The sequence below is a fragment of the Eretmochelys imbricata genome, chromosome 21, assembly GCF_965152235.1.
Source record: "Eretmochelys imbricata isolate rEreImb1 chromosome 21, rEreImb1.hap1, whole genome shotgun sequence".
In the NCBI taxonomy this organism is placed as follows: Eukaryota; Metazoa; Chordata; order Testudines; family Cheloniidae; genus Eretmochelys; species Eretmochelys imbricata.
Window position 1 is genome coordinate 14,854,172 of NC_135592.1, and position 24,264 is coordinate 14,878,435.

The 24,264-nt window shown below is 57.4% G+C and overlaps 1 protein-coding gene across 1 annotated transcript in view; it reads right to left on the minus strand.

The window, feature by feature from the left end:
* LOC144278174 (receptor-type tyrosine-protein phosphatase V-like) overlaps positions 1-6,196 on the minus strand; it is a 52,123-nt gene extending 45,927 nt beyond the window's left edge. The window contains exons 1-3 of the mRNA XM_077839379.1: positions 6,137-6,196; positions 4,155-4,221; positions 235-501 (exon numbers count right to left, since the gene is read on the minus strand). Coding sequence (XP_077695505.1) covers positions 235-501; positions 4,155-4,221; positions 6,137-6,196 — 394 coding nt within the window. The remainder of the gene's footprint in view (positions 1-234; positions 502-4,154; positions 4,222-6,136) is intronic.
* Positions 6,197-24,264: the final 18,068 nt, after the last annotated feature.

A 24,264-nucleotide genomic window follows, 5' to 3' on the forward strand; every position in this document is an offset into this window, starting at 1 on the left:
GGGACAGGCCGTGCTTCGCTCTGCGTCCCCTTCTCCTCTTACATGCAGGGCTTCTCCTGTCCCCTTTGCAAGCTCTGGACAAGGGCTCCTCCCATACAAGGGCCAGTTGCAACCACAGCCCCTGGATTGGGGTTAACATGAGACCTGCTCCCTCAGTGCCTCCCTCGGGGCTCACATCGCTCCAACCTGGGGCAGGGGAGGGAGATAGCAGCGGGGAATGTAGGGAGCCCTTACTTGTCTGGCCACTGACTCTCTGGCTTGCGGTCTCCGCGCAGGCCAGAGCAGCCGTGACCTCAATGCTGTAGCCTGCCCCGGGGACAAGCCCCTGGAACTGGAAGCTGGTAGCGTTGGGTCCAGCCGATCCGTTCTGCAGCAGCACGTCTGGCTCCAGCGTGTAGATTGCCAGGGTGTAGCCCAGGGCACCCCCGGCCAGCTCGTCCCATGACAGGAAGAGGGAGTCAGGATGGCCCTGGTCGCTGACGCTCACGTTCAGGAGGCTCCCTGCAGAATCAACGCCGGCGCGGCTGAGTGAGGAGCCATGGGCCCACCCAGCCCCAGCCCGTGGGTTTGCGGGAGACTCCGACAGGCTTCGCTGCCAAACGGATGGGGCCAGGCTTTCCCTGCATGCTGGGCTCTCCTGCAGCGCTGGCCCCATGGCGGGTGCTGGGCCCCGCAGGAAACTCCAGCCTTGCCAGCCACTGCCCTGAGCACCTCAGCAGCAGACCCCATTCCTTGCCCCCGAGTGCAAAGCTTTACATTAGAGTTAAACCCACTTTCTACCCATCTGCTCCAGCTGCCTCCTCCTTGGGGGTGGGATCACTAGAGCTCCCCACCCCACATAGAGTGCTTAAAGGGCGCCCCCTCAGCCAGCCGGCTCCATTTTTAATTTGGGGGGGTGGAGTTTGGCCGAGTCTGTGACCCCTTGAGACTCTCCTCCTCCTGCACACTTTAAGCACTGCCCCCGCAGGCCTGGGTCTCACCTTCTCCCATCTCTGCGGGGTAGAGCCTCGGCCAGCGGGAGGGAACGGTCATTCCCGCCGCAACGCAGGCTGCACCTCGGCTAGCTCGGGCAAAGCCGCACGATTGCTCTGTGGGGCTCCGGACTGTCCCCCTCCACGTCAGCACCTGGCCTCGCCTTCTCATTGTCTCGCCTGGTTTCTCTAGCCCACTTCACCCTCCCGCTATTTCGAGAGCCAGCTACTAGGGGATTGCAAGTCCCCAGCTGCAGGTGAGACATGAGTTTGGGGGTCCCAACCTAGATCCCAGGAGACTTTGTCCTTGTCCTGGAACCAACTGTCTCTGCTCAGGGTCTGCACAGACCAAAAACTGATGGAGCTGGTCAGGCAGCGGCAGATCGGGGTAGGGGGAGGGAAGGAGGCAAGAGATCAGGGTTGGGATAGCAGGGGGGCTCTGGGTCAGGAATACGGGGCATTTCCAAGGCTAGGGAGAAGGGGCAGGGCTGGAATCACAGGGGGAGGGATGGCAGGTTAGGAGTGAGAGGCATGGGCAGCGCCGGGGGGCCTGAGCGGTGAAGCAGCATGGAGCGGGAAGGGGCAGAACACTGGGGGGCCGTGCACTCACAGAGCTGCACGCAGGGTAGCTGCATTCAGCTGCCCAGAGCAGACTCTTCAAGGCCCTGCTGGGATACAGTGCACAAGAGCCTCGCAGGGGGGTAATTTACATCCTCACTGTTCATTGCTCCAGACCCCTCAGCACGGGAGCCAGGGGCCTCCTGGGAGTGCCCCTGGCAAGGGGAGGGCAGCCCAGATCCCCCAGGGGAGGGCAGCCGCCCATGGGGCAAGGCACGGAGAGGCTGGCTCCAAATCCCCCCGGCTCAGGGTGGGGGTGGCAGAAGCTCCAACACAGTGAGCAGGGCTGGCATAACCCAATGCTTGGGGGAGTCACTGCTGCCCAGGCTTGGGGCTGCAGGGCAGAGCGGGGACGTGGGGTCTGCACGGGGACAGCCTGGGAGCAAGGGGGGGCGGGGAGCACCAAAATGTTTGGGAACTGGCTCATTTATGGTGACATTATCAAAAATGGTTTCTAACCCAGAGCTCTCACAATTGATCAGGCACCATCAATACAAACGGGAGCAGGGAAGAGCCATAGAGTAAGGATAGAGTAAGGGGGGAGGGATAGCTCAGTGGTTTGAGCATTGGCCTGCTAAACCCAGGGTTGTGAGTTCAATCCTTGAGGGGGCCATTTAGGGATGGGGCAAAAATTGGGGATTGGTCCTGCTTTGAGCAGGGGGTTGGACTAGATGATCTCCTGAGGTCCCTTCCAACCCTGATATTCTATGATTCTAATCTATCTGGGCCAGCCACCGGCCTCTTCTATCCATCCCCATAAGCACCCCCTCTGTCCATTCCCACACACTTCCCTTTATCCCTCCATCCATTCCCACCCTCCATCTATCCCCACACACACCCCTCCATCCATCCGTCTATCCATCCATCAACATACATACTCCTCCTTCCATCCATCCCCATACCTACCTATATGTACCCTCTATCTACCTATCCAACCCCATACACACACCCCTCCATCCATCCATCCCCATCCACCCAACCCCATAAACATCCCTCCCTCCCTCCCCATAGCTACCCATATGTACCCTCTATCTACCTATCCAACCCCATACACACACCCCTCCATCCATCCATCCCCATCCACCCAACCCCATAAACATCCCTCCCTCCCCATAGCTACCCATATGTACCCTCTATCTACCTATCCAACCCCATACACACACCCCTCCATCCATCCATCTCCATACACACCCATCCACCCAACCCCATACACATCCCTCCCTTCCTTCCTCCCCATAGCTACCCACATGTATCCCTCCATCCATCCATCCATCCATCACTCTTCATACCTCTCTATCCCTCCATCCTCAGACACACCCATCTATCTATCCATCCATCCCCAAACTATCCTCCATTCAGCAGAGGACAGCCCCAGACTCCCCTTGCTCTCGAGCCCCATCACACTCTGTAACTGGGGACTGAATGTGTGCCCTATCTGGGCAGTCAGACCTGCCCCCTTTCTAACCCTTTCCAGAGAAAAGCTCCCCCACATGGGTGTTAGGACAGTGCTCCCCCACCCCCCGGAGAGCATGCGCCAGCCTGCTCAGCGCCCCCCTGCACTGTGCACTCTGCCTGTCCCTGGCCGGCTGCCATGCCGTGCCCTGGATCTGTAACAATGGCGTGAGGATGGCTTTGGTTCTTGGCCCATCACAACCCTCCCTGCCCAGGTTAGCAGCAACGCCAGCAATCCAGCCCCCAAGTCAGGAGAATCCAGGTGGCAGGTGTTCCCCAGCCCTAGGTCAGCCCCTGGCCCAGCACTAATTAACACCAGCACCATGGCCCTGGGCTCCCCTTACCCGGGATGGCCAAGCTGGCCCGGGGTGGGAGCTGTCCCACCAGACCCCCTCCTGTGGCAGCCCCTGCTCTCATCCTCTCAGCTCTGGCTCATGCTCAGGGCTTGCACTTCGTTTCCCCCTTTTCTCTTAAGATAAAACCCAGAAGGAAACTGATCCCTTTTCCTCCCAGCAAAGGTGACAAGGGGAATATTTAAGACACTGACATTGGTTTCAACAAAGAGAACATTGTCGTTCCCCGGGCTTTGTGAACAAACTTGACGCAGAGGACACAGCTGTTGGGCTGCATCCCTTTCAGAGGCATCGCTTGGAGAGCTGGTGACTCCTGCCCTCTGCCACTGACTTGCTGCGGCCTCGGGCAAGTCGCTAACCTGGGCCTCAGTTTCCCCAGTCCGCACAATAGGGATGGCGGTTGAGCCACGCTGTGGGTTTTGTGGGTGTGATGTGGCTGCCCCCTGGTGACCATTCGGTGCTTCCCGGGAACCGTGGAATCAGAACTCGGATCCCCCTGCTCCACAAGGGGAGCTAAAGGAGACTCTCCGTTAGTTACTAACAGGGCAATGGCTATGACACACAATAAGGAGTTCTGAGACCATCCAGCAGAGGGTGGTGGTGACATCTACACTACTCCATTCGTTGTAATACTTCCTAGGGGTACTGTGAGCCTCAAGCAAGGCCTGTAAAAAGCGACGGAGATGCTCCCTGAGCTAGCCTAGTCCCTCACAACAGCTCACAGCCCAGCCCCAGCGGAGAAGAACTCCCTGCTGCTCACCTCTCCCACCAGGCACCGCTTCGGCTCCTGCACGCCCCTCGGAGGTGGTCCGGTTACAGCCCTTGCCCTGTGGGATCGGATGCGGTGTGAGTGTGACCCGGGACACACGGCCAAGAGGTGACTCAGATAGTCTATCAGGAGGAGGTTTCTGACCCCCTTTTTAACTGGGGTAGGAGAGCGGCTGACTGGAAGTTGAAGCTAGACAAATTCAGGCTAGAAACAAGGTGCAGATTTTTAACCAGTAGGCGAATTAGCCATTGGGGCCGATTGCCTAGGATGCAGGGGATTCTCCATCACCCGTAGTACGTCTACACTGCAATCAGACACGCGCGGCTGGCCTGAGTCAGCTGACTTGGGCTCACAGGGCTCGGGCTCTGGGACTGTTTAATTGCTGTGTAGATGCTTGCCCTTGGGCTGGAGCCCGGGCTCTGGGACCCTCCCTGCTCACAGGTCCCAGCGTCACTAGGGTGACAGCCCAGGGTATCTGGCAGGCAGAGACAGGGGCTCCTGTTACAGCCCTGCTGGGGGCCCTGTCACAGCAGGCTTGTCCCCGTCGCCGTTCAGCAGCGCAGCCGGGACCTAGTCTGCCCCATGCAAAGCCCTGAGCTGGCCAGGCCTCTCGCCCAGGCTCTGGGGCCCTGAGGGGGGGAGTCCCCCTGGTCTGGAGGGGGCCGGGGTGTGTGGGCACAGCAGGATCTGCAGCATGGATGGGGCTGCCGAGGTCCCAGACACCATGGGAGGAAGATGAGTGGGGAGTCAGCAGAAGCTGGTTACCTTGGTCTCTGCCCCAGAATCCCTTCCCCGTCAGTGACCCCCAACACGAAGCAAGTCCCCCTCCTCCCTCCCATGGCAGGTGCAGGGCTGACAGCCTGGAGACTTGTCCCTCCCCAACCCTGGCCCTGCAGGGCCAAACTCTGCTCTGGTGTAAACGGGGACAGCTCCACAGAAGGCAATGGATTTACACCAGGGCTGACTTTGGCTGGGACGGAGGAGGTCTCACCCCTAGGGACAAGAGGGGGGGTTCACCCCGCACGGCTCCCCCGCCCCCGACCTTGGCCTCTCCCAGCAGGGGCACAAGGCAGTCAGTGCCCTAGGAACTGGACTAAGGACCCCCCACAGCCACTGCCAAGCTGGGCCAGACGGGAGCAGAAGCCCTTGTTCCCAGCCCCACGGAATGACCCCTGCCAGAGCCACTGGTCTCCGGCAACCAAAAATCAGACCAGCCGGCTTCTGTCTGACCCCTACCCCTGCGCCTACCATCAGGGTGCCGGCACTGTGGCCAGGGGGGCTGCCCATAAATCACCCAAGGCACTTGAGCGTCTGCGGGTCTTTCATTTTGCATGTTTGTTTCAGTGTCACAAGGGGGGGGAGGTCTTGAAAAATCACACCCAAAATGCGTTAGGTAAGTACGGACAGCCCCCGGGCACCGCGTGGGCTGGAGGGGCTGCGGGGGGGGAGCACCCCGAGGAGCCTGGAGCACCCAGCGCCCCCAACAGCAGTGCCAGGTGTTCAGCCCCTCTTGGGAGCACCCCCCACCCCTGGATCGGAGACCCTGGGGGCGGGGGGGCTGACTCCTGCCGCGCTAAGGGAAGGTCTCTGCTCAGTCCCATGCCCCCAGCAGAGAACTGACCATCTCTCTGGAATCTCTTCCCTCTTAGCTCCCCTGCCTGCCTCATCCCCGGACCATGGGGAGAGGGAGGGGTGGGGGGAAGGGACCGGGGGGGGGGGGGCACAGCCTGCAAACAGCCGATTCCCCAAGCGAAGTCGTGGCAACAACAACCAGCTCTGATGGCAGGGGCGAGAGGGCACCGAGGGCGGAGAGGAGGAGGAGGAGGAGGGAGCCAGCCAGCCCGTGACTGCAAACCTCGCTAATGCGCCGCAGCTGTGCAGCCCGCAAGAATGCGGAGCGGGGCAGGGCCGGGCGGGCCCCGAAACCTGAGTCCTCTGCGGAGAAACAAGGGGTGCAAGAGACACGGGCTTACCTCGGCCAGGGTCCCCAGGAGCCAGGACGCCCACAGCAGGGGCAGCAGCGGCGGCTTCATCGGGAGCAAGGTGGGCTGGGGAGAAAAGGAGCAGAAAGTTTGGGCCCCTCTTCGGTGCAGTTGTCCCCGGCCGGCTCCGTTCCCTCGTCTGCGTCCCCACACGGGATCCGAGCCCACCCGGGGCGGGGTGACAGCGGTGGGGCGCCAGCCTGGTGCAAGCGAACTCCAGCCGGCCGTGCGTGGGCAGGGGCCGTGTGTGTCTGCCGGAGGTGGGGGGGGATTGTGTGTGTGTGTGTGTCAGAGAGAGAGCGAGATCTCCACTGCCCGCCTGCGTGTGTGTGAGTGTGAGTTCGTTCCCCTGGGTGTTTGTCTCCTGTCTACGAGTCTGCCTCTAATGTTCCTCTGCGTGTGTGTGTCCCTTGCCTACGTGGGTCTGTTTTGCAGCGTGCTGGGCTGAGCTCGGCGGCCCGGGCTCCGGGACCGGGTCCAGCGGGGAGAAGACGGTCTGCGAAGCTGCAGGCGCGGGTGCCGCGACGGGAGGGGATTGTCCGGGGCTCCCAGCTGGCGAGGAGCGTCCCGAGCAGCCCCCCCCCCCGCCGCCCCCGGAAGGGAAGGCGGGTCGGAGCCTGCGGCCAGCTGTGTGTGTGGTGTGCAGGGGTCTGCCCCGGGCTGACACAGCACGTTTGGCTCCAGGCTGGCTCAGGGTGGCTGGGCTGGGCCCTTGAAGGAGGCGGGGGGGGGTGAGGGGCTGGTTCAAAGACGTGGCTAGTCCGAGCTGGTGCGGCGTGCGGCACCCGGTGGAGGGGAGCGTGGCCCTATAGCCAGCCTGGTGATTCTGGCAACGCTCGGCTAGTAGCCCACGCGGCCGGGCAATGGGACGAGCCGTCGGGCTGGTCCCAAGGCATCCCCAGAACCCGGAGGGGCGGGAATGATCAAGCCCCGCTTCCCAGTGGACTCCCCCTCCAGCTCTTGTAGGCATGCTGCCCTGCATGGGCCAGAGCTAACTCCTCCAGCTGGCGTGGGCCACAGGGCCCGCCGTACACAGGACTTGCCCACCCAGACGCAGACATGAGCCAGGCAGGACCTGGAGAAGGGCTGGAACCTGCCACCCAGTGATGGGGGGCATGCAGAGCAGAACTGCCCCAAAGGCTCCCAGTTCCCAGCCTGGCCCAGGCCGTTCCTCCAGCAGCAGGTGGTGGCTGGCAGCCTCATGCCTGGGGCAACGGCCAAAGCAGGGTGGGGCTTGGGAACTGATTCAGGTGAAAGAAAAAACAAACTCAGCTGCCCCAACACCACCCCAGACTCCAAACTGTCCCCCCAGTCCACCTCCCCTGACCCTGAACTGCTCCCCACAAACCCGCCAAAGCACCTGCCCCAAACCCAGCTCCCACAACTCCAGACGTCTCCCCAGACTCCAAACTGTCCCCCCAAATCCATCTGCCAACTCTGAACTGAACTGAAATCCATCTCCCGACACCCCCTCAGACTCTGAACCATCCCCCTAGCCCTGCCCAGGCCGCGTGCAGCCCTGACTGCCTGGTCTGGGGCTGCACTGGGGAGAGTGGGGCCAGATGCCCACGGGGCCAGCGCCCCAGAAGTTGCTCACAGAAATCCATGAAAATGAGAGTAGTCACTAGAGTCCCAGACTGCAGTCACAGGCCCGGGAGTGCTGCCAAGGCCCCAAGGGTCCCCGGGGTCACACTTCCAGGAGTGGGTACCGATGGGGGTCACAGCCAGAGTGGGGACATGGGTGGTCCTGGCTGCCCTTGGATTCCTGGGCTCCAGCTACACCAGGACATGGGACCTGCTTGAGTGGGCCCCCCCACACACACACAGCCTGCCCTGGCTCAGCTCCTCCAGAGTGCCAGGGTGAGATGTTCCTGCTCAGAAACATGTCTGTGCAACATCAGCTCCCACAGTGCGTATCCTAGGGCCCTAACTCACGGAGCACATGCCTGACATGGAGCCCACGGGCAAAGCAAGGCAGCGCAGACTGGCAGACACTGAGTTTAATGGTGGCAAGAAGTTAAAAAAAGAGCCTTAAACACGGGCCTGGCCTGATTCTCCAGGCTGCTGGGGACCAAAATACCTGAGCGTCACGACTGCTCAGAGCCGTCGGGACTCAGACAGGAAGTAGCGAACAGCCCCGGCAGGGCAGGCCTGGGGGCTGAGCTCGGAGAGGTCACGTCTGATGGCTGGAGAAGTAATAAGGGATCAGGAGAATCGGAGCACAGATTCCAGTGTGGGGTGGGGAGCGCCTGGAAGGGGCATGGCGAGGAAAGGGGGAACATCGACCAACGAATACCTACGACAAGAATCCTCGTTGGTGCTACTGTGAATAGGCTAGACTGGAGAGGATAGACAAGGTAGGAGGTCGACAGGTAGGAAGGAAGGAAGCTCGATGCCCACAGGTAGCTATTCACAAGGAACAATTATAGGAAAATTCTGTCTTTCTGGTTTGTATTTTGCTTCCTTAGTGGTTTCTCTACAAAGCACATTGAAACCCCAGGGAAAGCCAAAGAGACACTGCCCAGACGCTCCCTTGCTCCCTGGGCCAGGGCCCCCTGCTTGCAGGACGACCCCACACACACGCTCCCCCCCCTGCGCCCCACCAGGTGTGTGGCCAGCACTAGTGCGAGCAGGGTCCCTCAGTAGGCAGGGATCTGTTCTTAAAGCAGAGGACATGTGGCCTGAAGCAAAGCGATCCCTGTAAGTGGTTTGGCTCCTTCTGCAGGCGGTAGGAAGTCAAGGGGAGGGCTGGGTGCTGGCAGGCAGGCAAGGGGCTGGAGTCTCTTCCCATTGGCCAAGGTTTGGGCTCGCTGCTGGAGCTGGCTGGCTGAGTCAGAGGCTGTTTAGAAAGGCCCCTTTCCAGCACTCCCTGGTTGCAGTCAGGAGAGGTTTGGCTTTCAATTTCCCTTGGAAACGGCACGGTCGTCAGCTTCGCTCCCCGCGCCCCAAGGCGTGGTTAGGAGATTTAGGCTCATCCAGTGCCCTGCGACATTCGCACAGACACTTCCAGCCTTGCTGTCGAGCCCGATGTTGCTTGACAGGTTTGTGTGGTGGGAACACGGGGTGTGCAGCAAGGTAGCCCCAAGGGCACCGGGGTGGGGTACAGGGGACATGGCAGCGCCCCCTGGGAGCCACAGCGAGGCGTGCCCAGAGGGAGGGAGAAGAGGAACATGGGTGAGTGGCATGGGCAGCCTGGGGCTTGAATAGGGCCAGGACTGAGGGGGAGAGACAGAGCTAGATGGGGAGCCCAGGGCTGGGAGAGATGAGGGGCCCGTGGGTCAGGGTTGAGGGGCAGCAGGCCTGCTGTCTGGACTAGGAGGAGGCAGTGCAGAGGTGTATGCAGGGTGGGGAGAGCCAGAGATCTGGACTAAAGGAGGATGCTGCGAGTCAGGCGGGGGATCCAGTGGCTGACCTGTCTGGAGGCAGCGTGCTGGGATCACTCTGCTGCTCCTGGATCTCGCTGGGAGGTGAATCCGCTCTGCACTGAAACCTCTACGGCTTGCTCCCTGCTCCTGGGTTTTCCCCTTCTCTGGCGGTGACGTTACAAGGGTGTGACTCCACGAGGAAAGGAAAGCAGGTGCCTTCCCCCCAGGGCAGCCACCGGTGCAGAGCAAAGGGTGGGGCCCCACTGTCTTTGAGCACAGCAGGAAATTTCAGGCCCCTGAAAAGTGTGGGGACCGAGTTCATTAGCTGAGGTCATGACCTGGGCCGTACCTGCCTCGCTTGGCTCGATGGAGACGCTGCCCTTGACTGCAGTTTGAGCTCTCCTTGCCAGCCTGTCCCATCCCATCTGGAGGGGAGGCCCAGCTCCCCTCAAACGTCCCCTCTGCCCACAACTCCAGCGCTCCTGCCTCTCCCTGGGAGCAGGAGCTCAGAGCACTTCAGAGACTAATGAGTTCAGCCCCTGGGGAGATGGGGACCGATCTCCACCCCCATTTCATAGCTGGGCAAACAGACACACGCACGCATGAGTGAAGCAACTTGCTCCAGGCTACACAGCAATGCTGGGAATAGAACCCAGGAGTCCTGACTGCCCCCCGCCCGCTCCCATGGCTTAACCACTAGGCTGTGCTCCTCCCTCTAGAATAGGTCCCACCCCTGATAATGCACCAGCTGTAGTTGCCGCTGAATCCGCTCAGCTCTTCTGACTCACCCTGTTGGACTGGATGGAATCGCACAGGTCTGAGATGTGTACGGCTCAGACAGCTGGGAACACGACAGTCTGGCCACACCAAGTCCCTGAGCTGCAGCGAGGATCCCCTGCAGGCCAGTGGGGAGCGCAGATCCGGGGGGCTGAGTCAGAGAGAGACCTGTACGAACAACTGAACCCTGATGTCCTAGACAGCACGGAGCCAGTGGACGGAGCTGGCTGGGTCATGCTGGGGCACTTGCTGCTCTGCTAATCTCTCACCGAGATGGATGGAACTCGCAGGCCCTGTTCTGAGTGGTTCAAATCATCCCCTAGCCCCCAGGTCTCTCCCCCTTTGCAAGCCCCACTTGGCAGCATCCAGTGCTGGGCACCATTCTCCCTGGGCGGGCAGGCAGGCAGGCAATGAACCAAACAAGAGCAGGATACCTTCTTAGCTGAACTGAGTCCCTCAGGACAAAGATGCACCTTTACAGACCTGAACCGCTCTGCCTCCCGCTGACATGGGTGGAGTTGCACTGGATTTAGTGGGGCATGGTGCCTGTACGTTACAGGGGTGTAGGATAATGCAGATCAAAGCACTGGGTCACAGCTTCTTAATCTTAACACAGTGGCTAATCCCGGATCACTCAGTGGCAAGTGACAGCACCGGCCCAGCTCTGCTGCGTGGCTCCTTCTGGGCCTTTGCAGAACAGGCCGGGGGGCCGGGGCTCCTGTCGCTTGGGCAGTGCAATGGCTAGTGGGATTGTGGAGTGTGCAGCCCAAAGCTGCAGTGTGGGTACAATGGGAGGCTGGGGTTTCTGGGGGCTCCTTGGCTCAGAAGCTGTGGGGTGCTCCTGTGTGCGCCTCTCGAGGAGCTGCAGGGGGAAGAACAAGCCACAGACTGTGGGTAAATCTCTATCACCCACCCACAGGTTATGAGTCTGTCTTCACTGCAGGCTTCGCCCAGGCCACCTAGGCCAGGTGTAAAGCGCCAGCACCCTCGGGTGAGAAGGCTGTGTGTGTGGACAGGAGGGGGCAACACCCAGGTAAAAGCCTGGGTTCACTCCAGTGAAGACCGACCCTAAACCTGTAATGGCTCGCTGGAATCCGCTCCCGCAGCTCAGTCTCAGAGAATACAGCGTCCCCCCTTCAGCCAAGCCCCATGCTGAGGGACCAGGCCAGCAATGTGGGTAGATAGTAAGCTGCTTGGGACAGGGAACGTCTCATTGTCCTGTTTTGCATAGCGCCTAGCCCCATGGGGCCCTAGGGATAGCACCACGTGACTAAAGAAGGAGAGGGAGTGACAGCCAGACAGATGGAGCAAGGGAGGGATGGAAAACCCCAGGGATTGCACTGACCTGTAGAATAGTCCAGGCATTTTTGGTGTGAAGAGGTTAATTAATGTTTCTCAGGGGGATACTGAGTGGAGTCTACAGACACCCCCCCCACACACACACACACACCAGATCTTTGCCACCAGATCTCCCAGTGTCTTTTCTCCTGTGTAACAGCAGCCAAAGGCTCAGAGTGGGGGCTAGAATTAAGCTATAGGTCTTGTCTCCAGCTGATTTGGGATCCCCTTTCCCAGTTACAGCTAAACCAGATCAAAGACCCCTGCAGCATTCACCAGGCACCTGCCCCACACGCTGCCCCATTCTCACTAACCCACCCACAGAGATGCGCATTCTGGGACCACACACCCTCCTTCCTACCTGACTTCGCTTCCCTCAGGGCCAGCACATCATTCATAAAAGGGGGACAGATCAAGCCCCCTTTCATGCTTAGCAAGAGCAGCCCCCAGGGATTTCCCTACACCCCCCCGAATTTTCCCAACCCCCCCCCCACCCCAGTTTTGTGAACTAGTTACATGCAGTGTTGCCACTTTAGTGATTGTTTGGAAATTTGAATTGAAATTGAAACATTAATACACACTTTAAAAGCATATAAAGTATATGATAAACTATGGGTTTCAGAGTAGCAGCCATGTTAGTCTGTATTCACAAAAAGAACAGGAGGACTTGTGGCACCTTAGAGACTAACCAATTTATTTGAGCATGAGCTTTCGTGAGCTACAGCCAATAGCCATTGATGGACCTATCCTCCATGAACTTATCTAGTTCTTTTTTGAACCCTGTTATAATTTTGGCCTTCACAACATCCCTGCCAAAAAAGTTCCACGGGTGACTGTGCGTTGTGTGAAGAAATACTTCCTTTTGTTTGTTTTAAACCTGCTGCCTATTCATTTCATTGGGTGACCGCTGATTCTTGTGTTAAGTGAAGGGATAAATAACATGTCCTTATTCATTTTCTCCTCACCAATCAAGATTTTATAAGAAGCTATCCTATCCACTCTTAGATGTCTCTTTTCCAAGCTGAAAAGGCCCAGTCTTCTCTCCTCATATGGAATCTGTTCCATACCCCTAATCATTTTTGTTGCCCTTTTCTGTACCTTTTTCAATTCCAATATATCTTTTTTGAGATGGGGTGACCAGAACTACATGCAGAATTTAAGATGTGGGCGTGTCATGGATTTATATAGTAAAAGGGGAGGAGCTTTGTTTGCCAGACTGATCAACTAAGCCAATACTGACAACTTACAAGAAAGGGCTGCAAAACACCATGCTTCTGGACTGCATCAACGTGCAGAAAGCCTTATAAGCCAGTCACTGTCAAAGCCAATTTTAGAAGAACTTAATGAGGCTGTTAAGAATGCTGGAGACACAACTCAGTTTATGTGAACCAACATGGCTATTGTATCCTACTTTCTATTTAAGCAAGAGGTACCACACACTGCAAACTAGAGGCCTATGTTAAGTGCATTGTCACGTGGTCATCCTGAAGTTGGACACTGGTTCCGAACAAGACTAGCAAATGCTCAGTATCTTTCTGCAAAAAAATCAGCTGACTCTCTTGAAACACATGGTGCAACAATGAAAGACTCAGGAGTTGAAAAAGTAAAGAAGTCTCTCACTATATTCAAACTATGAGCATACATGGCCGTCAAATGCACCAATGCAAATAGACATCAGTATTAAGTCATTGTATACGTTATCTTGATGTCAGTGGTCGGCCAGTCGATGCGTTTCTAGATGTTCAGGTTATAGAAGACACATCGGCTGTATCTGTGACAACCCACATCTTAGAACAGTTACATGCTTATCAATTGGACCCCAAAGAGATGGCTGCTTGTGCATTTGATGGAGCTACAAACTTCTCTGGAAGACTTAGTGGAGCACAAGCTTTGCTCAGAGAAAAGTGTAACCCTAATCTCTCCTATCCACACTGTAGAGGCCATCTACTCCAGCTAGCGCTAGTACGAGCTGCAGAATCTTCGAAAGACATTCAAAAGCCACAAATTTAATGGCTTTTTTATACTCTTTTTTTTTCAGCAAGAGTCCAAAAGGACTGAGCATTCTGGAAACAAATAGAAGATACACTGGGACTGAAGTTCGAATGAGTCCACCCTGGGAAAACCTGCTGGCAGTTGTCTTAAAATTACTGCAACTGTTATTACTGGCTTTGGAAAGTGTCCACCAAGATAGGACAGATCTAAGTAGTGAGCCTGGTGGACTACTTTTGTTACTAAGTTCAGAGAAGACTATCGCCTTTCTCTCACTTGTAAGTCTACTGTTGAAACCACTTGGGTCATTAAACAATGTAACCCAGGCACCTGCTACAACAGTAGTAGATCTTTGTCCAGAAATAGAAGCTATCTTTGGATCAATCAGAGAAATATCCATTGAAAATGTACTGGAAGAAGCAAAGACTTCAGTCCAGAAGCTGACTAATGAAGGTCCTTATATTGACTCCGTAAGTGAAGAGGACAAGAAGTGTTTGTTAAGCCAGCTGAAAAAGTACAAAGACAAAAATGATTAGGGGACTGGAACACATGAGTTATGAGGAGAGGCTGAGGGAGCTGGGATTGTTTAGCCTGCAGAAGAGAAGAATGAGGGGGGATTTGATAGCTGCTTTCAACTACCTGAAAGGGGGTTCCAAAGAGGATGGATCTAGACTATTCTCAGTGGTAGCGGATGACAGGACAAGGAGTAATGGTCTCAAGTTGCAGTGGGGGAGATTTAGGTTGGATATTAGGAAAAACTTTTTCACTAGGAGGGTGGTGAAACACTGGAATGCGTTACCTAGGGAGGTGGTGGAATCTCCTTCCTTTGAGGTTTTTAAGGTCAGGCTTGACAAAGCCCTGGCTGGGATGATTTAATTGGGGATTGGTCCTGCTTTGAGCAGGGGGTTGGACTAGATGACCTCCTAAGGTCCCTTCCAACCCTGATATTCTATGATTCTTACAAATCTACAATAGAGATTTCTGGATTCTATTCAACCTCCACGTAGCTTTTACAGATCCCTGTCTTATAAAACACCGACAGTTGAGTGGAGTGAGGCACTACCAGCTATGGGGCTGACATGCTCAGGACAGAATAGAGAATTTTGAACACATAGTGGAATATCATACAATGAACGAATGAAGAATTAACTTTAACTTCTTTATCATCACTAGTGGTACGACCCAATCTTTGTGCTCTGTTTCCTGGGATGAAAGTAGGAATTCATCTCTTGCTACTCCCAGTCACAACAGCTACAGTTGAGCATATTTTTTCCTCATTGAATAGAATTTTGTGTTCTGAAAGAAGTCGTCTTCTGCCTGATCATGAGCATATCACAAAGGACTGGAAGTAACAGACACACAAGAAGACACCAAAGAGTGCAAAATTACAACAAGAAACCAAGACAGATGTGGGATAGCTCTGTGGTTTGAGCATTGGCCTGCTAAACCTAGGGTTATGAGTTCAATCCTTGAGGGGGCCATTTAGAAATCTGGGGCAAAAATTGGGGATTGGTCCTGCTTTGAGCAGAGAGTTGGACTAGATGACCTCCTGAGGTCCCTTCCAACCCTGATATTCTAGGATTCTGTATGTAGTGCTTCATAGTAGGCTTGAGTAGCCAACTTTAATTTTTGTGATGGTTTTAAAACATGAGTTAAATCTAATAAAATGGTCGTGAAACATTTTTCAGTTTTTACTATGGTGCCTTACAGCCCACCTTCGCCCTCATGGTCTCAGCCCTCATCGGCCCTCATCCCGCCTTGAATATTCCAACACCCCCTCTAATTTCAATTCCTGGGGAAAACACTGGCAGCTCCTGATTTCCAGTAACGTATTAGAAAGGGATCCAGCCCTTCCTTAGCTGCCGGGATGAAGCTAGGGTTGGGGTCAGTCCCAGGAGGCTAAGAGCTACCCCTGCCCCAGCAGATCCGCCTTTCCAAGGAATTGCTTGTTCTCCCTGTCCCTTTAAGGGGAGATAGGGCCAGCCACAATTAATTAGCTGCTTCCCAGCCTAAGGGGGTCAGGTGATCGCAGGAGGAAGACCTGGGCTTTATAAAAGGGCTGAGCTCAGCAAGCCAGCCTAAGGAGGGGAATCCCAGGGAGTAGGCAGGTTCACGGGAAGGCTCTGAACCAGGGTCTGTAGGACGCTGGGTACTCTAGTCTAGGGGAACCAGTGCTCTTAACTGCAGCAGGGAAGGCTTCAAGGACCAGAGACTAGCAGGGGTGAGAATGGTGATCCAGAGGAGCTGGCCCAGTGCTCTATACTGGAACCAGAAGGACTCTCAAAGGTAGCTCAGAAAGGGGCAGGAAACAGGGCCTAGAGGGTGGGTGGAAGGGAAGCCTCTGAAGAGTAGAAGAACCTCCTTGTTTGTGGGGACTCCTAGGCTGGACTTTTTGCTACCCTAAAAGGGGTCAGATTTGTTTGTGACATGGCCAGAGGGCTAAACTGCCTCTCTAGCCCTGGATTGGAAGGGTCAGGCAGAGGGCGGGGGCTCCCTTCTCTTTTCCTCTCTCTTCCCCCACCGTGAAGCAGGCCTTGGGGAAGCAGCGCCAGGCGGGAGGAAGGAATGACACTTCCACCCTGGGCTACGCTTACAAGTTAGGCTGGCAAAGCTACGAGAGGAAAATCCACACCCCCGAGCGCCCAAGCTCTGCCGACCTAACCCCTGGGGCAGACGTGGCAGGTCAGCAGAAATCTTCCCTTGAGCTAGCTAGCTTGGCCACAGGAAGACCCCTCCCATGACAGCGGTGTCCCTAGCACCCATGGTGTAGCCACAGCCTCCTTCACCCACCCCCCTAGGGCTGCCCCCGCTGGCTGAGCATAGCTCTTCTCTCTGCCCCACGGCTGCTAGACAGCTCTCAGCAGGGAGCGCAAGGTGCAAAGGGCTTTTCCCTTTTCCCCCCAAATCAATGGGGCTGTGCCCGGGAGCGGGGCAGCTCGAACTTTCTCGGCAATGTTGGACTCGACCGGCGACAGCGATCAAAACTGCTCACATTGCAGACAATCGGAAAAACCACGGCTCTGCTCAGCCATGTGTAGAGCCCCGGAAATGGCTCGAGCCTGCTAAAATCAGGGTCCAACGAGGGGGCAGGGGATGGAGCAGCAAAGGCAACATCTGCAGGAATGGAACCCACCTGCTCTGCCACCCTGGAAATCAGGGGAGAGGAGCCTGTGCAAAGAACCGCGATGATGACCAGGGAGGTGAGTGGGTACCAGCCCCTGGGGTATTAGTCAGTGCCCCCCGGCGCTGGTCCTGGGCTGAGATATCTTCCCCACCCTCCCGCGTGTCACATGATTATTACATGTGCAGGAGCACATGCACGCGGGATGAGTGACCAGCATGAGGGCAGGGAAGCATCATGCAAATGGATGCAAATCTAATGGAACAGCAGCGGGGGGAGGTCAGACTGCCCGGGTGGGGCTGCCACCCAGCCTCACTCAGGGCAGGAACGGGCCGGATCTGATTCCCTGGCTCCAAACTCTGCCTCCCAGAACCAAACCCTCGGGTCCAAACGTTCCTGCTGTGGAGAGTTTGAGCTCTGGATCGGAGCCATCCCAGAGCTTGGGGGGGTCTGGATCAGGCCTGTTCTGGAGACCAGCTCAAGCTGCTCACTCAAGAGCCGCACCCTGACATAGACGCGCCCGGACGTGGAGCCAGGCTCCGTCCCGGCCCCGGCCCCGGGCCATAGGGCTGTGGCGGGCAGCAGCAGCCGTCCATACAGGAGTGATCAAGCCTCTCATTAGGGCCGAGCACGGCACAATGCACCGCTCACCGCAGTGCAGGCCGGGTGCTGGGAGAGCCTGCCCGGGCTGCGGAAGCCAGAACTCCCCTTCCTGTTGTCCCCCTGCCCCTCCCACGCCAACACCAAAACCTCAAGCTGCGCCTGACCCAAAATAATCTCGGGAGGCTTCTCCGCCCAGCAGCTGGACCCAGGCCAGGAAAGTCCAGGGCTGCTGAGTCATCACATTTCCCACGAAGCAGCAAAAGCCGCCCGCCGAAAGGAGCTGGGGGTGGGAGCCCCTGAGCAGCCCCAGGCGTAACTGAAAGCAGCGGTAGCCAGCGCTGGGAGCGCCGGTTCCTGGGCACGGTGCTGGTAGGCTGTGGGAGGGGAGGACACTTAGGAACTACGCTGCGATTGCTAGACCCCCTCACGACAGCCGGGCCGCCAAGCCGCCACCAGCTGGGAAAGACGCTCTGCTGAGCGGGGTTTGAAGGAACTGGCCTGGCCGGCCGTGCCCAGGAGTCAGACTGGGGGACTCGGAGCCAGGAGCTCGCTCTGGTCTGTGAGTGACTCACTCACACTGTCACTTGCGTCTCCACCTGCCCATGGGGGAGAACCCCGCTCGGCTTGGGCCCAGGGAGGAACCGCTCAGCCGGGAAACGTTCAGCACTCGGGATTAGTGGCGTTGTGCTGAGACGGAGGGGGCCAGGCCGGCAGGGAGAGACAGACACGGACAAGGACACGGCAGAAATGCGGGTGGGAGCCAAGCCATGGTCGAAGGCAGGCAGCTGCCCCAATGACCTGAGCCCCTCCCTCCCATCCAAAGGGCTCGCTCCTCTCCTGTGCATCACTACCTGCCTCTGATACCTGCCGCAGCCACCCTCACATGCTAACACCAGCCCGGTGCACTAGCCGCTCGCACGCCAGCTGGCCTGGGCTTCCCCCTGGGCTGTGCCCTGTAAGGATAGCACAGGCCTAGCCCAAGGCGGGGCGGGAGCTGACGGCACCATTCGCAGGCAGGGGATGGACTGGGAGGGCTGCACTCTCCCTGGGTCCGAGGGCCCGTTCGGAGACGCATGTGCCCAGACTCTCCAGTTCCAGGGCTCGGAAGGGACCATGGGTCAGGCTCCCAAAGGATTACGCTACGGAAGCTCGCCCCGCTCCATCGTCGGGTCCTTACGGGACTCGGCGACCACTGCTGCGCCCCCCTTCCCACGCTGGCCAGTCCATTTGCACCGTCGTGCCGCCCCCAGGCTGTGCACTGGGCCCTGCGAAGGCTGGTAGGGGAGCTGAGGCAGCTCCAGAGCCAGGCTCCTCCATCCAGCAAAGCGTATGGGGCGAGGGGAAATGCATGGCCTAGCTGGGGAGCAAGGCAGGATGTGAAACTAGCGGGGGGGCTCCCAGGTCCCACCCCTCTGACAGGCTCAGGCGCAGGGAGCTGTATAATCTGCAGTGCCCTGGGGTGGGGGGAGGGATAGGGCTACATCAGGCATGAGCACTGCCTAGGGTGTGGGCCTGACACCCAGCGCTAGCTCCAGGGCAGCAGCCCTGGCAGAACCCGCTCCTGGGTTGCTGCTATACGGCAGCCGCATTAACCCTTTGAGGGCCTATGCGGTCCCTAGCGCTTCTCATCCCTAGCTCTCAAAGTGCTTCACAAAAGAGGCCAGGATCATTACCCCCATTTTGCAGATGGGGAAACCGAGGCACAGAGCGGCAAAGTGACTTGCCGGAGGCACCCCAGGCGGCCAATGCCAGAGCCAGGAATAGAACCCAGGCACCCTGAGTCCCAGTCTATCCACTAAGCCATGCTGCCTCCCCTAGAGCACCAAGCAGAGAGACGAGCCCAAGAGCAGGAAGCTGCAGCTGCCGGGCAAGCTCCGTGGGCCTGCATCATGTACAGCCCTGCAGAGCGTGTGAAACGTTCTCCTTGTGCCCCAGCAGTGCTTTGCACCCACTGGAGCTCGCTCTAAGGACCAGCCAAGGTGCTGGGCAGTGGGGACCCAGCCCCTGCAGCATGCGGCCCCGCTGTGAGGCAAACCACAGCTAGGTGGGTTAGGGGCCAGCAAAGGGCCAAGCTGGTCTCTCCCAGGAGTCACGCCCCCCTGAGCTGGCAGGGGTTGTGCTGAGCCGGTGTGGGCCGGGCGTCGCTGCCCCCTGGCCAGGCCAAGAGGGGCCATGCTGGCCTGGCGCAGAGTGTCATGTGATGCTCTTGCCCTGGTTCCAGCAGGGCACACGCAGGGTGCAGAACAGCGCCCCCATGCCCCGTCCCTCTGGCTCTCTATGCTCCTGGTGATGACAGGGCTGCCTGGCACTCTCCCCTCCCTGCATGGCCCCGTGCCGAGTTCACCCACAGCAACAGGAAAAATCCCCTGGCACCAAACTCCCCAGCACAGCCCACGGGCAAGAGCCCTGTTCCCGGCAGTGCCGCCAGCCACCCAGAACCCCAGGGCCAGCAGGGCCCCCAGTGGAGACCAGCACAGCCAAACCCAGCAGGGATGATGCCCACTGCTGCCGGGCTCTCTCCCAGCATGCCATTCTGCAGGCGCACGGTGCAGAGTGGCACCAAGGGGGCATTGTGCCCAGCTCGGTTGCTTTAAGGCTGAGCAGCTCTTTGCAGCACATGGCTCTGCCTGGCTCCCTGAGCCGCACCCTTCAGGGAAGCCAGGGGGAGACTGTCCATTCCCACCGGGAACAGGAGCCTCGTGGCAGGCTGCCCCAGTGCCCCCACCAAGCCCAGCCCGGCCACAGCCTGACCCGACAGGGCTTGGCTCATTCCGTGTCCGAGTTCAGAGTCGGAACGGATACTTCCCCCGAGCAGCCAGGCCCAGCCCCTCATGCTCAGGGGGTTGCCGGGGCAGGGGGGCGACACGGTTACCTTTCCTGGCTGGCGCTCCCCGATCGGCGCCCCGGCAGGGGCTCTCCTGGTGAGGCTAGCTCTGGTGGTGCACGCTCTCTCCTGCCTCGCCTCTCTGGCAATCAAGTCTGAGCTGGCCCCTGCGGAGTCCCGCCTGGGCCTGCCCTGCTCCTCTCCCCGCAGAAGAGGAACCAGCAGGACAGGGGCGTCCGCCACTGCCTGGTAACCACGGCGCTCTGCATCCTGGGAGCGGGGGGAGCGTTGTGTTCTGCCCGTGTGCCCAGGGGCGTCACCCCCCACACCTGCAGCCTGGGCACGCCTCTCACCTGCCGCTGGCAGCATCCCTGGCCACCCCACACCGCCCTCCTTGCCTCTTACATTGCCCATGCCAGCGCAGGGCCCTTCGTGCGGCTGGCACAGATGCCAAGGAGAGACCCTAATGAGCAGGGCCTTTCGTAAGCCTCACACCCCTGGGGGCTTAGTATGCTCAGATGGGGGAACTGAGGTGCCCGGGCCCACCCACAGTCACGCAGGGGGCACAGGCAGAGCTGGTCTCCTGACTCCCAGGCCTGTGCTCGGGCCACAGAGACACTCACTCCCACTAGCTAGGATTAGGTGGGTACATTTCCTCCGCCAGGCCCAGGGGTCCTGCATGGGCCAGCTCTCCCCACACCTCCCCCCTCTCCGCCGCCGTGCTGTCTGCTGAGCAAGAGACCTCAGGGCCCATGCCCTTCTTTGCCACCCCCTACAAGGAGCAGAGAGGGCAGCAAGGAGCCAATACCCAGCTGAGGGCAGAGCAGGCAGGAGACAGCGCCCAGCATTTGAGGGCTGGCTCTGCCACCTTCTCCCTCCTAGCAGCTCTGAAGGGGGAAGGGGGAGCAGGTGTCAATGCCTTGATCTCAGGCGTGGAGGGGGGGTGAGGGAGCATGCTGGCATCTTGAGGACCCATCAGTGACTGCATGGTGCCCGCATGTCTGCATCACGGCCCTCAAGTCTCCCCCAGGGGTGGCTTGTGTCACATGCTGGCTGGTTTGAAGGCTGAGAAGGAGGGATGGCAGGGGGATCTGCCATCCGCTGCTGGCAGCGGAGGGGAGGATGGTACAATGGGCATTGCCAGACTGGGTCAGACCCGACGTCCAGCTGGCTCTGATGGTGGCCAGCACCAGCTGCTTCAAAGGGAGGCAGTAGAACCTCACAGTAGCACATGGGGGATAATCTGCCCCCATATGGTGGCTTAATCCCCGACGCAGGAAGTTCAACACCCCTTCCAGAATGTTTGTTAACATTAACTACAATAGCTCTGGATAGTCTTGTTATCCATATACATCTCCAGTCCTTTTTGGAATCTTGCTCCATTCTTGGCCTCAGTGACTTCCTGTGGCAGTGAATTCCACAGGTTGCTCTACATTGTGTGAAAAAAGGATTTCCTTTTCCCACCTTTCAGTTTCAACGCACATTGTCTCCGTGCTCGTGTGTTGTGGAACAGACAGTTAAAAGTCCAAATCTGGGGGAAAGCGGGTTCCTCTCTCTGGGTTTTTGGTCACACACCGGCCTCCTTTCCCGCACTTTGTAACTTTTCAAAACATCTCCAGCTTCAGAATCTTTACCACATGGACAAGAAAAAAATGAAACTCTGTGACTTTGTGACTCTGTGACTTTTCCAAACATCCTCCACTGTTACAAAGTGGCAGCGTGCAGTACGGGGAAAGCGTTAGACACCACTCGTTCTATCCTGGTCAAAAATGTTTGTTTTCAGCCAATCCGGAGTGACTGCACTGTTGTCACTGAGAGCAGACTCTGTCCCTATGCACGGACATCTTTGCATTATTTAACACCAAGAGATCTCCCTGCTAACCCCCATTTGGAAAAGTAAATTGCTCCCTGTCACGGAGTCCCTGGGCGATGCTCTGGAACTGCTCCCCATGAAGCCAGTCAGGACTCTGGGGCAGTCGCCTTTCTGTGAGCAGCCTGTCTTCAGGACACAAAGCTCACACAGCTTCCACCTTCCTGGGTCTGACCTCGGAGCGTTCAGCATCCTCTGCCCCTCCGTGCGCTTCCCACAGTGAGTCTGCTCAGGCGGGGCTCCTGGGGAAGCCAGAGGGTCCTGCCCCCCAACTCCGCAGTCAGACATGACTCTCAGCCAGCCGGAGAAACAGAGGTTTATTAAACGACAGGAAGATGGTCTAAAACAGAGCTTGTAGGTGCAGAGAACGGGACCCCTCAGCTGGGTCCATTTTGGGGGGCAGTGAGCCAGACAACCACGTCTGCCCTTCACTCCATGTCCCAGCCAGCCTCAAACTGAAAACTCCCTCCAGCCCCTCCTCCTCTGGGCTTTGTCCCTTTCCCGGGCCAGGAGGTCACCTGATTCCTTTGTTCTCCAACCCTTTAGCTCTCACCTTGCAGGGGGGAAGGGCCCAGGCCATCAGTTGCCAGGAAACAGGGTGTCGGCCATTCTCTGTGTCCAGACCCCTGCACACACCTGCCCTCTAGGGCTCTGCAATGATCATACACCCTTACCCCACCACCTAGATACTTAAGAACTGCATAGGGGAAACTGAGGCACCTCCACACTATTCAGAGGAAACATTAAGAACAGTCCCACTTCGTCACACTCCCTTCCTAGTCCTGGGATTCCAGCTTCAGGTTCAGGATTAGGAGGAGTGGGACAAGTGTCTTCTTACTCCGAAGGGAAAGGAGAGAACTTTCCCCGGGGGCCTGACCCTGCAGTCTTTAGTTACGAGACCTGATTGTCAGACAGCATTGGGGTGGGACAGGAGAGGACACTACTGCTAGGGGACACTGGGGAGGCTAATGCACATGTCTCAAAACATAGAATATCAGGGTTGGAAGGGACCTCAGGAGGTCATCTAGTCCACACCCCTACTCAAAGCAGGACCAATCCCCAACTAAATCATCCCACCCAGGGCTTTGTCAAGCCTGACCTTAAAAACCTCAAAGGAAGGAGATTCCACCACCTCCCTAGGGAACCCATTCCAGTGCTTCACCACCCTCCTAGTGAAAAAGTTTTTCCTAATATCCAACCTAAATCTCCCCCACTGCAACTTCAGACCATTACTCCTCATTCTGTCATCTGCTACCACTGAGAACAGTCTAGAGCCATCCTCTTTGGAACCCCCTTTCAGGTAGTTGAAAGCAGCTATCAAGTCCCCCCTCATTCTTCTCTTCCACAGACTAAACGAGCCCAGCTCCCTCAGCCTCTCCTCATAAATCATGTGTTCCAGTCCCCTAATCATTTTTGTTGCCCTCCGCTGGACTTTTTCCAATTTTGCCACATTCTTCTTGTAGTGTGGGGCCCAAAACTGGACACAGTACTCCAGATGAGGCCTCACCAATGCTGAATAGAGGGGAACAATCACGTCCCTCAATCTGCTGGCAATGCCCCTACTTATACAGCCCAAAATGCCATTGGCCTTCTTGGCAACAAGGGCACACTGTTGACTCATATCCAGCTTCTCGTCCGCTGTAACCCCTTTTCTGCAGAACTGCTGCCGAGCCATTCAGTCCCTAGTCTGGAGCAGTGCATGGGATTCTTCCATCCTAAGTACAGGACTCTGCACTTGTCCTTGTTGAACCTCATCAGATTTCTTTTGGCCCAATCCTCTAATTTGTCTAGGGCCCTCTGTATCCTATCCCTACCCTCCAGCGTATCTATCTCTCCTCCCAGTTTAGTGTCATCTGCAAACTTGCTGAGGGTGCAATCCACGCCATCCTCCAGATCATTAATGAAGATATTGAACAAAACCGGCCCCAGGACCGACCCTTGGGGCACTCCGCTTGATCCCGGCTGCCAACTAGACATGGAGCCATTGATCACGACCCGTTGAGCCCGACGATCTAGCCAGCTTTCTATCCACCTTATAGTCTATTCATCCAGCCCATATTTCTTTAACTTGCTAAAGATGTTCCCACATCTCTGGGAACATGCAGGGCAGCCCCAGACTACACAGGGCTGGCCAGTATGTGACGCGTCGTTTCCCCTGCCCAGGCTTCTCCCTTAATGACAAAGGCGGCTCACCAAGTGTCGCGGACCCAAAGCAGGGAGAGGCAGGTACCC